Source organism: Panthera tigris, chromosome D3 (assembly GCF_018350195.1).
Source record: "Panthera tigris isolate Pti1 chromosome D3, P.tigris_Pti1_mat1.1, whole genome shotgun sequence".
Lineage (NCBI taxonomy): Eukaryota > Metazoa > Chordata > Mammalia > Carnivora > Felidae > Panthera > Panthera tigris.
The window spans coordinates 21,429,706-21,442,264 of NC_056671.1; the positions used below are offsets into that span (position 1 = coordinate 21,429,706).

At 45.2% G+C, this 12,559-nt stretch overlaps 1 protein-coding gene across 2 annotated transcripts in view; it reads right to left on the minus strand.

The window, feature by feature from the left end:
* Positions 1–12,559, minus strand: part of SLC5A1 (solute carrier family 5 member 1) — a 135,506-nt gene that overhangs the window by 67,524 nt on the left and 55,423 nt on the right. The window contains exon 1 of one of the 2 annotated variants that reach the window (XM_007082583.3): positions 4,636–4,767. The exons of the other annotated variant lie outside the window; for it this stretch is intronic. Coding sequence (XP_007082645.1) covers positions 4,636–4,767 — 132 coding nt within the window. Of the gene's footprint in view, positions 1–4,635; positions 4,768–12,559 lie in introns of those variants that run through there. 2 annotated transcript variants of the gene reach the window in all.

Genomic DNA, 12,559 nt, shown 5'->3' on the forward strand with positions numbered 1-12,559 from the left:
ACAGCTCAGATCTTTCTGGACTCGTGGCAGGGTCCTCCCTCCCATAGGACATACTCTTAGGGATTCTGTGGTGTTTTTTCTAGGAATAGCAAGAGGACTAACAAACACAAGGAGCAAAGAAGGTAGCCAGGGCTGAACAAAAATATGGTCCAAGGACTCAGATTCTAGTAGTTTTCCAGGGAAAGGCCATTCTGAAAGTGATTCTGATGTCAAAGCAGGTTGATATGCCCCAGTTGGTATTGGAGGGACACAAAAAGTGGGTTTGGGGCCCAGATACAACATTTCCAAGTTGGTCTCAGAAACGAAGAGTTTAGAGGAAGGATGTGACAGTCAAAACTAGAGTGGGGAACTGGATAATTCAGGAAAGATGTTGGGGATGGATAAAAGGCAAGGACAGGTGTATCTACACCAGGCCTTCTCTTCTCTGGAATGTTTATCCCCTCATCTCCACAAGCCCAGACCCAGCAGACCCATCCTTCAAGGCTCCTCAAATGTTATTTTCCCCATGAAACTTTACCTGACACTCCACCACAGAAACTTCCTCCTCTACTATGGCCTCTCCCCTTCACAAACAAAAAATAATCTCTCTCTCCTGTGAGCATCTAGAGATTTTCTATAGATGTTCTTTCTATGTTTCTATACCTCATTCACAGCCCTTACACTTTTTTCCTTTATGTTGCCATATTATAATTTTTTCCAGCTTTATTGAGGTATATGGACAAATTAAAAATTGTTTATATTTAAGGGATACAATGTGATATTTTGAAATACATATTCATTGCCAAGGGCTGCCTGGTGGGAGAAATGGAGAGATGCTGATCAAAAGGTACAAAGGTAAAATTATAAGATGATTTCTGGAGATCTAATTTACATCATGGTGACCATAGTCCATAATACTGTATTGTATAGTTAAGTTTGCTGAAAAAGTAGATCTTAAGTGCTCTCACCACACACAAAAAGCATTGTAACTGTGTGAGATAATGGATATGTTAATTAACTTGATTGTGGTAACCATTTTACAAGTTTTTAATCCCCTGTAATGCTTAGTATAATGCCTAGTACATGGTACACATTCAATAAAATGTTGGATAAAGGGGTTTCTCAGCGCCTTCTGCCTCCACTCTTCCCCCATATCCCACCGCCGAACACTCCTTCTGGAAATGAGCAACGCCCTTCCAGGCAGGCATTTTGCAGACTGCCAGCAACATTCAGTAGGTGCTACCAGTAGGTGTTATTACTATAACTCATGTACCCTGCCTCCTTCTTCCCTGCTGTTTATTCCCTACAATGGAAAGACACTGTCTCCATGAGCAAAGGATGCTCAAAGGAAAGCTCTAAGGTTCCAACACCACTTTGTAAAACATGGCATTAAATTTGCCTGTCCACCCTGCAACTAGAAGAGAATGATTTCACAAGTGCAAGCCAGAGGAGCAAAAGAAACACAACTACTGACCCATATTTTTTTTTTCTTAATGGATTAAAAATATCACTGAACAAAAGGAAGGCGCTTCAGACCTTTGCTTAAAGCTTAAGAAACTGGGGATGTTGGGCCTGGAGTACAGAAGACTCCAGTGTGGCCTACCATCTTCTGAGGTAAAGCAAGACAGCGTGGTCTGCATAAGGCACAACCAAATACAATGGAGAAGCTCCAGGACATCAGATCTGGGCTCCATACCAGGAAGATTTTCCTCACTATCAGAGCTGTGTAGAGATGGAAGTGGTGCCACTGGGGAGAGTCTTGGCCAGAAATATTCAAGTGAAGGGTGGACAATTGTTCAAGATATTTTGGTCAAGTGGTTTAAGAATAGACTCTAGCACAGGATGAAGAGGGTTCAAACTGAATAAACTTTAGGCCTTCACTTTATGAAAATATGTCAGGAAAGAAGGAATTCCACACCACCAGGACACTGTCACAGCAATGCAAATGGTGGTAAGGATCATGGAGAGAGTATTGCCAGAAAGGATGCTGTCTTAGGGAAGGGAAGGTGAGACAGTAGAAAAAACATGCCTTTGTTATCTAATCCCAGCTCTGGCACAGATTCATCTGACTGACTTCTTGTCACCATCTGATCCTCACCTATAAAATTCAAAGGCTGAGCTTACCCAGGGGCAATTGCTACTCAGGCATCCAATGATGCTATTAGTGCAAATGATTGCATAAGGCAGGGATCAGTAAATTTTTCCTGTAAAGAAAAATGTCCAGATCATAAGTTATTTAGGTTTTGTGGGACACACATGATCTCCACTGGACACTCTTCCTCTTTTATTTTTTACAACTCCTTAAAAGTGTAAAAACACATTTGTAACTTGTGGGCCATACAAAAACAGGCGGTGGGCCAGATTTGCCCTGTGAACCATAGTTTAACAACCCCTAGCATAAGGGGGTTCAGGATAGCTTAAATGAAATCTTCCAGAAAAAATGAAGTTAGAGATTTAGCCTAAAATGATACAAAATCCCCCAAGAAACAGAGAGGTGGTGAAAGAAAAATGGAAATATACAGTGAAGAATAAGCTCAAACCCAAATATGATTGGAAGAGGGTAAAACAGAACAAAATAATGTTGGAAGAGATGTGGATGGTGATAGAGGGACATTGGCTATGGATGTCTTTTCTAAGATGAAGAAGCACCATAAGCCAGGATCACTCTGTCTGTGCAGCCCAGAGATCACTCAGGAGTCAGGATGCCTATCCCCAAACCAAGCCACTCTTGATGCTCCAGTAGAAAAAAAAGGAATGTAAACTGGAAGAAATCCAGCACGTTAAATAATCAGGGTCCAGAGGCACTGACTAATGGGGAAAATTAAATGTAGACAAATATTAGCAGGCTCATTAAGTAGCATTTAACAGGACAAGTGATACTGATTCACAGATATTTGAAAAGCATAAACACCATAATCAGCAGGACTGGCAGGGGCTAAAATAAGATTGTTAGGGGAACAGAGATTATCGGTGATTTTCTGGGAAATAGGCAGTATGGCATAGCTAGCAAATGATGAATTCACATCCAAGTGTTAGGCACTTAGAAGCTGGGGAAGGGTGTGGGGAGAAAGGCAGGCAAAGTGGCAAAGCCCCTGGTACTCTGGAAAACCAAGAGTCAAAAGATCTGAGTTCCAGGAAAATTTCATGTACTGCAACCTTAGGTAAACCACAACAACATGGGGCTTCAGTTTCCTTTTCTGTAAAATAGGGATTCGTATTCCTGCCCTCCTTATGTTGAGGCATTTTGTGAAGATGCCCTATCCAGTTGACCGCGTTTGCCCATTTTACTTAAAAGGACAAAAACAATTCAGGGCATGGCTCATACCTTGGAGGGCAAATGACGATATTATTTAAAAAGACTCCTAGACTCCATAAAGAATTTTCAGATTCATGTCTGCAGATCCTCACAACAATCTTGGGGAGTCATAAGAATAGGTAAGATTGTACCTATGCACACTTGAGTAAACTGAGGCTGAGGCAGGTTGCCTGAGGTCGCATAGCTAGAACCATGTCAAAGCCAGTAGTAAACCTGAGAATCCTGGCCCCTGGTTGGACACTTCTGGGAAGGTGAGCATATTGGGGAAGAGTTAGTAACACTGACCCCTTGTGACACTTGGAAAAGCTTTCAGTCATGTCTAGTTTCTATAATTACTTAACAAACAAACCAAAAAAAAAAAAATGCTTCCTTCTATCCCTAAAAAACAAAACAAAACAAAATAAAAAACTCTGTGGCCATGGAAGGGTTAATATCCACCCTGCCCCCCCACACCACCCTCTAAATCAAGAAAGAGTTCAACCACCTGCTGCCATCACAGCCTCCTGGTCCAACCCTACCCACAACCAAAGCTTTTGAGAATGTCTGCAATATGTGAACATTTAAAACACCTCATCTTCTAGTTGCTGGGTGTGCCAGAGTCTGTCATAGTGAAATTTCCAAGTTCCAAGTTCCAAGGCTGCGAAGAACAAGTTTCTCTGGTTTGGTGTGTCCCCAGTACCCAAGGGGAGCCACGTGCATTTCCCCAGCACCAGGCCACTCTCCAAGGCTTCCTCCTCCTCCTCCTCCACCCAAGCTTTGCCAACTCTCACTCATTCCAGTCCCTGGGCCTACAGGTCAGCCTTTCCCAGGGGACACCAGCAGCACCCCTCCATTTGGGGCTGCCCCACAGCCCCTGCACCTGGCAGAGGCTTTGTGTCCTTCCTGCACTAAATTGTTTATTTTCCATCCAAAACTGTATGACTAAGAAGAAACAGGACAGTCCTAGTCTCCTTGGGGCTTATCTTCCAAGCCCAGAGATCTTCCCTGAAGCCCTAAGCTGTCCCTCTCCTGCCCCTCGCACTAGCCCCCAGCCTCTCCAATCTCTGCCTCCTTCTCTGCTCACAGGCCAGGGGTATTCTCCTTGGACCTTCCTGGCCAGCTCCCCTCAGAACCCCCCTCCCTTCTGCTCATCCTTGCTTGCCCCCCTCACTTCACACTGTGCCCCCCTGAATTCCTCTCAAGGGCTTCCAAGTTATTTCCATTGGGCTCCACAGACCTTTAAACCCACCCTTTGCTCTTCACAGCTCACGGATGCAGTGGCTCCCCGGTGCAGCCCCGCCCCCCTTGTCCCTGCTGGTGGCTCTTGCCCCTTCAGCCCACGTCTCAGAGCCCTCACATACCCACAGCCCGACGGCCATCACCACCACAAAGTAGACAACGATGACAGAGATGTCGGCCGCATTGCGGATGCGCTCGTGTGGCGCAAGGGGTGAGGTAGTGTCGGTCGTGGGGCTCCAGGTGGTAGTGTCCATGGCGGCGGTGGCGATGCGTCCCTCCCGCCCAGGCCACTCGCTCCTTATACCGCCTCCGGGTTAATAATCAGCCCCGAGGGAGGGCGCCCGCGAAGTCGCGCGGTGCGGCTCCTGCGCTGCACCGTCGGGGAGCAGCTTTGGACGCAGAGAGCGCTGAAGGAGGAGCAGGTGGAGCTGTTGGCAGAAAGGGTGGCAGGCTGGCAGGTAAGGGCTGTTCCGTGAGTGGGGAGGGGCCATCCGGGGGGTGGTGCCCGCCTGGCACAAAGGCCGGCTGTGTTCCCGGCAGGGTAGCCTCGCCTGCTCTGCCAGGGGCAGAGAGGGTGCGGCTCCATTGAGGAACCAGGCTGCCTGAGGCCAGGGGCCTAGAGGCTTCAGGTCGCCTGCCACCTGCCCTTGGACCAGTACTGAGGCTTCTGCAGACTCCGGTTCTCCATGTGTAAAACGGGTACAAGACTGTTCCCAGGATTCAGCCAAGTTCTTGGTCTCTGTGGAGAAAATTCTGGGGAAGACCACTTGTTGGGTATTGCTGGCAAGAAATTCAGAACAATTTCTTGGCCATGGGGACAGCCACCCACCTACCTACATTTCTGGCGCCCCTGCAGCCCCCAGAGGCACTGTTACTGCCACTGTGAGGAGGAAAAAAGAGAGACGAGGAGAAGGGATCCCACTGGGAGTTTTTCTTTGCCCTGTGCCTCACCCAGTAATTGATCTGGGGCCCTTCTGGGGCAGATAGAAGCGAGGATACTAGAGAATCCCTTCCATGGAGCTCATCATATGTTGACCCTTCCTGGGGATTCAGCCTGCCCATCTGGAGACACATGTCTAAGTTGAAAGTCAGGGCTCAGCACAGAGATGACTGAGAAAAGAGGCATGATTCACCCAAGGTCACACAGTGAGCTAGTGACAGAGCTGGTCCTACAACCTAGACCAGGGTAGGCCTAGTTCAGAGGAAGGTTGGAGATGCTCTCAGGTGCTAGCACTAGGGAGCTTTGCTGGAGTGATGAGGTACAGGGAGGGGGAAGGACCACATAAACCCTGCCCGGACTCTGTTCTGCCTCAGGTCCTCCCTGCCCACCACCAGACAACCATCCACTGCCCAAATGCCAACAACTGATTTATTTGCACCTCACTGTCTCTGAGGTCCACTCCCCTCCTCCCTCATCAGCACTTGCTCTTCCTACTGAGGCTGCAGTCAAAGAATCATTATTTGGACTGCATCCATGTAGGTCTTCCCCATTTCCCCCCACCCACTCCCCTAAACTGAGTAAGGTTATGCCCAGGGCCCAACATAATGCCTGGCCACCAGGAACAGGAATTCCTCTTCTGGGGAACCCAGAAGCAGGGGATCTTCAACATGGATGTCCTTCAAAATTTCAAGCTGAGCCATCAGCCACAGCTTGGAGCAATTGACCTTTCATCTATATCCATCTGTTCCCGAATTCAGCAGAGCATTTCCACCTGGCTCCGCCCAAGCAGAGCCCCTGCCCTCAGGAAACTTCCAGTGTGATCTGGAAATGAGCTCATCCACAGCAAAAGTTCAGCCCTGAACCCCCAGCTGCAGGCATCCAGCCTGTGCCAATTTCCAAAAGTGAAGTCTGGCAATGAGCAAATCCGAAAAGTGAGCAGGAGGAAGGACCTGAAGTACTATAGGACCTCAATGGAGGGAATAAACCATTCTTTGATCTTCCTCAGATAGCAAAACATGGATGGCTAGAGAAGGAAAGGATGGCAGCCTGGAAGAGACCAGAAAATGCATTCATTCATTCATTCATTCATTCACTCATTATACATTCATTCATTCTTGCAACACAAGAACTACTTCTATGTGCCAGGTCATGTGTGCCAACCCTGGGGATATAGCTGTGCACAAGATTCACAGGGTTCTTGCCCTCACAAGGCTTCCAACCCAGTGGGAGAGATAGACCATCATCAAAAATGAGACAAATACCTATAAAATTAGCATTGTGATATGTGCTTTGAAAGAGACATAGTAATGCTCCAAATGTGTAGCAAGGATTTTAACATGGAGATGAGGTAAAGCTGGGGGAAGGCCTCAGAAGGTCCGGTTTGAACAGGACCTTAAAAGAAGAACGAGCAAGGTAAGATGGGAGTGAGGGATGTAGCAGGAGAGGGCAAGCTGGGGCTAAAAATAAAAAATAAATTAAAAAACATGTCAGTACCAAGTATTCCCCTACCATGGCAGGGTGGCAGGGGGAGTCCAGGATACCTGAGGCCCTTTTGCAATTTCTGTTCCTCACTGGTCTCCTCTAAAAGGACAATTTATACCCAAGAAAACAGCACAGAGATTCCTCAAAAAATTAAAAATAGAATTACTCTGTGATCCAAGAATCCCATTTCTGGATTATATATCCAAAGGCAATGAAATCAGTATCTTGAAGAGATATCAGCACTCCCATGCTCATTAAAGCATTATTCAGAATATCCAAGTTGGAAACAGTTTAAAGTGTCCATGAGCAGATGAATGGATAAAGGAAATGTGGTGTATATATATACATACCACATTTATGTATATGTCTATGTGATGGAGTATTATTCAGCCATAAAAAAGGAAATCCTGCCCTTGGCACCACCATGGATGAATCTAAAGGACATTATGCAGACAGATAAAGACAAATACTGTTTAATCTCATCTATATGCACAGTCTAAAAAAGTCAAACTCAAAATGAATTACTGGGACCTCATCAAAATAAAAATCTTCTGCACAGTGAAGGAAACAATCAGCAAAACTAAAAGACAACCGACAAATGCAAAATTTGTCATATTTGCAAATGACATATCAGATAAAGGGTTAGTATCCAAAATCTATAAAAAACTTATCAAACTCAACACCTGAAAAACAAATAATCCAGTGAAGAAATGGGCAAAAGACATGAATAGACACTTCTCCAAAGAAGACATCCAGATGGCCAACCGACACATGAAAAAATGCTCAACTTTACTCATCATCAGGGAAATACAAATCAAAACCACAATGAGATACCACCTCACACCAGTCAGAATGGCTAACATTAACAACTCAGGCAACAACAGATGTTGGTGAGGATGTGGAGAAAGAGGAACACTTTTGCATTGTTGGTGGGAATGCAAATTGGTGCAGCCACTCTGGAAAACAGTATGGAGGTTCCTCAAAGAAGTAAAAATAGAACTACGCTACGACCCAGCAATTGAACTACTAGGCATTTGTCCATGGGATACGGGGGTGCTATTTCGAAGGGACATATGCACCCCCATGTTTATAGCAGCACTATCAACAATAGCCAAAATATGGAAGGAGCCCAAATGTCCATCAATGGATGAATGGATAAAGAAGATGTGGTATATATATATACAATGGTGTATTAGTTGGCAATCAGAAAGAATGAAATCTTGCCATTTGCAATTATGTGGATGGAACTGGAGGCTATTATGCTAAGTGAAATTAGTGAGTCAGAGAAAGACAAAAATCATATGACTTCACTCATATGAGGACTTTAAGAGACAAAACAGATGAACATAAGGGAAGGGAAACAAAAATAATATAAAAACAGGGAGGGGGACAAAACAGAAGAGACTCATAAATATGGAGAACAAACTGAGGGTTGCTGGAGGGGTTGTGGGAGGGGGGATGGGCTAATGGGTAAGGGGCACTAAAAAATCTATTCCTGAAATCATTGTTGCACTATATGCTAACTAATTTGGATGTAAATTTTAGAAAATTAAAAATAAAAAAAATTAAAAAACCAAACTCATAGAACCAGAAAACAGAATGATGATTGCCAAGGGCTAGGGAGGGGGTGGGAGAAATGGGGAGATGTTGGGCAAAGGTTCCAAACTTCAAGTTATAAGATGCAGATGTATCAAGTTATAAGATGTATGATGACTAGATCTAATGCAGTGTATAATGACTATAGTAAACAACATTGTATGTATACTTGAAAGTTGCTAAGAGATTAGATTTTAAGTGTTCTCACCACAAACACACACACACACATACACACAATGGTAACTATGTAAGGTGCTGGGTGCTGGATATGTTAGTTAACTTAATTGTGGTAATTCTATCCCACTGTATGCATATATTAATTAAATCATCACATTGTACGCCTTTTAAAAAATCATGCTGTACAACCCAGGTTTTTTAAAAAAATAATTATTTTCTCTACACAGATGCTTCCAGGAAACACAGTATGATACACCACCTGCCCCCCACAGCTGGCCAGAGCTGCTGGACCACTGCTCACTGGTAAAGATCCTGTTGGCCTCTCTCCTGCCCTCCCTGGTGCCAACCAAAATCAGGCTCTGGTCACAAAAAAGAACCTTCTTACCAGAACCCCAAGGGAAATAAAAAAGCTACCCAAACAGCCAGACCAGGGGGAAGATGGGGCTGATGAGGAAAGACAGACATAAAAGCAAGAAGCAGACCCCATCTGAGTTCACAATCTCAGGTCAGATTGGGGTCCTAAGTTTGAAAAACCAGATGCCCACAGATTCACAGCTAAACCTGACTGTTGAGAGAATACTATTCAAATGACTCAATATCTACAGATGGCAGGGGAGGAACCCAGATTTGGAGTGTAATGCCTCACCACTATGTGGGAATTCTCCTGTTGCCTCTTCTCTGCCTTCCTTCCACACTACTCAGGTGTCTAGGTCCCACAGGAGTCCTACCTGCTTCTACCAGCCCAGGAGCTCTTCCCCAGCAGGCCTCGAATGTGCAGTGTCCACCTCTTACTGGCCAAACTGTGCTCCTAAACTCTTGTCACACAGTGAAATAAACAGCCTAGGTGCAGAGGCTGTGAGTTTGGGAAGTTGCCTGGGGAGGGGAAACCACATAACTAGTTTGAATCATAGCACAGCCATCATCCAGCAGCAGACCGTGGATAGTTCATTTGACATCCGTGATTCTCCATTTGAACATCTGTAAAATGGCATAGACAAGGACTGTCTTGTGAACCTGTGAGGTCCAAATGAGATGAAAATGCAAAGGAGCCTCACTGACAATAAAAAAGGCAAAGGTGACGTACTGCTATGATTTTCTCTTTTTTCCTTTCCCTTGTTGCAAGCTCAGTTGTGGGAAGCAGACTGTTGATCAGTGTTATTTGTTTCCTGAGGGTGCTGTTAACAAATTATCACAAATTTGACAACTCAAAAGAACAGAAATGTATCCTCTCGTGGTTCTGGAAGGCAGAAGTCCAAAATTGGTTTCAATGGGCTGAAATCCAGGTTTCAGCAGGGCTGCATTGCTCCAGTTTTAAGCAGGATCCTTCCCTGCCTCTTCCAGCTTCTGGTGGTGCCAACAGTCCTTGGCTTGTGGTCACATCACTCCAATCTCTGCCTCTATCTTTGTGTGTATGTGTGGTAAAATATACATAACATAAAACTTCCCATCTTAATTATTTTTAAGTGCACAATTCAGTGGCATTAATATATTCACAATATTGTGCTACCATCACTACTATCTATATCCCAAGACTTTTTCATCATCCCACACACTCTCTATCCCTGAAACACTAACTTCTTATGTTCCCCTGGAAACCATCATTCAGCTTTCCATCTCTATGAATTTGACTATTCTAGGTACCTTTAGCCAAGAGGAATCATACAATCTACCTCTGTCTTCACAATGCTTTCTCTTCTGTCTGTCAAATCTTCCTCTGTCACTAAGGACATTTGTGATGGTATTTAGGGTCCACCAGGGTAATCCAGGATCATCTATCCTCATCTTAAGATCCTTAACTTAATAACATATGCAAAGACCCTTCTTCTAAATAAGGTAGCATTTACAGGTTCCAACAATTAGGACCTGATATCAGATGGCCATTATTCAGCTACTGCAGTGATGGTGAAGGAGTCCGAATATGGAAGGATTTGTTGGAAGAATCAGGATTGGAGCTGCTTTGGGAAAGGTGGAGTGGGGAAGAAGACACTCCTGGAGGGGGTGAGTCTAGGCCAAAAGGGGTAAAAGCCCAAAAGCTTCCAGGCAAAGAGGAAGTGAGAATAAGTGAGAAGGGCCAGGAGAGGGAAACAATGAGTTGGCCTCAGGCTGCCTGCCCTTCTTCCCCAAGCCCCAAGCTGGTATCTGGGCATGAAAGGAGTAAAGGAAAGGACAGAAAGCTAAGAAGAACAAAATGCTCCTGGCCCTCCCTCTAAAGCTGAAGTCAATAGTAGTTGACCTTGGTGGTCTCTATGCAATCATCTGAACCCTAGCTAGGCCTCTGTCATGCTGGGTCACCTTGGGCAAGCCCCTTATGTTCACTGAGAACCACCTCTACAGTGGGGATTGAATCTGAACTAACAAAGGCTTGCTGAGTACCCACCATGCATATCAGTTTTGGGCTGGGACCAAAACCCAGGTTGCTTAATGGTAGGCTGTAGCTCTTTCCTCTACATTCCAAATCCCAGACAGGCTTCAGGAAGAAGCTGCAGGGTGAGACGCTGCAAGGTGTCTTAGCCTACCTCTCCTAGAGCTCTTCACAGGGTACTGCCTCAGCCCCAGGCCTTAGGCTGGGGCAACAGGAATAACACATGGATGATGGATGGCCCAGAATCAAGAGACCTGAGTTCAGGTACTGGTTACTCTGCCAAGTGGCCTTAGATAAGTCACTTTTCCCCTTTAATACTGTTTTCTCACCTACCAAATTGGCAGAATTTGACCAACTGGTCCCTTAAGAAAGATGCTGGTACCAATTCTATGACTCTAATCAGGTCCCTGAATTTCCCTGATCTTCTATCTCTCATTTATAAACTGGGGACATTAAGCCCTGGACAGTTGCATGTCACAAGCATGTCAATTCTACTTCATCCTAAATCTCACCCCTCACTATGTCTGCTGGCCCCAGGGCTCACATTTTCTACTGCTCACCACCATTTCTAAAATTGGAAAGGGTGACTATGACCCTCCCTACACAGTCCTCACCCAATGAGCTTGGCAGCTCTAAAGCAGTGTGGGAAGCAGACCTGGTTGGAATTGTGCCTCATATGTAAAACACTTCAGCACACTGCCAAGCACATATTCAGTTTTCAATAAAATGTTAACTTTAATCTTCATCTTCATCTCCTATCTAGACTCAAAGTCATGGGGCCTGGGGCCCTGCCCTCAAAGAGCAGAAGACAGATATGAAAAAGAAAACCTATACTGTGTGTTGAGACAAATGATACAACTTTAATCTTCACAATGGTCCTATTGTTTTTCCATTTTATGGATGGATCACTGAAACAGTGGTTAAGTAACTTGTCCAAACTGGTAAATGGCCATGCTGGCACTCAAAGTCATGCATGTATAATACCAAAGCCTGTATTTTAACTACTGGAAAAGAGGGTAGGGAGAGAAGGGGAGATGAAGGAAGAGTGAAGCTCTAGCCCTGATTCTAAGCCTACTCCCCAGCCAGCATCCCTGTATTCCTCCCCTGCCTCATCCCTGGGTTGGCATTTGGCCCCAGCTACCTGTAGGTGTGAGACATTTCACTGAGTGACTAATTATAACAGATGCAGGCAAGAGTCAGCAGCATTACTATCTTCTGCCAAACACCCTGGTTTCTTGATAACCCACAGCTCAGGATTAGAGTAGGTAAAGTAGCAGAGTTAACTGTCACTCAAGTCCTGACATTGTAACTGTCACCCCATGTGTTCTAACTCCCTCTGTAAGATGAGACAGAGAAGCAGCTCCTGACAGGAGGTAGCCAGAGGCCTGCTGGGATTGGCTAAGGAACTCATCAGAGCTCTCACCTGTGAATCTTACCCCACACAGCCAATGCCACCAATCCATCAACCCACACTGAGAAAACCAAGCTC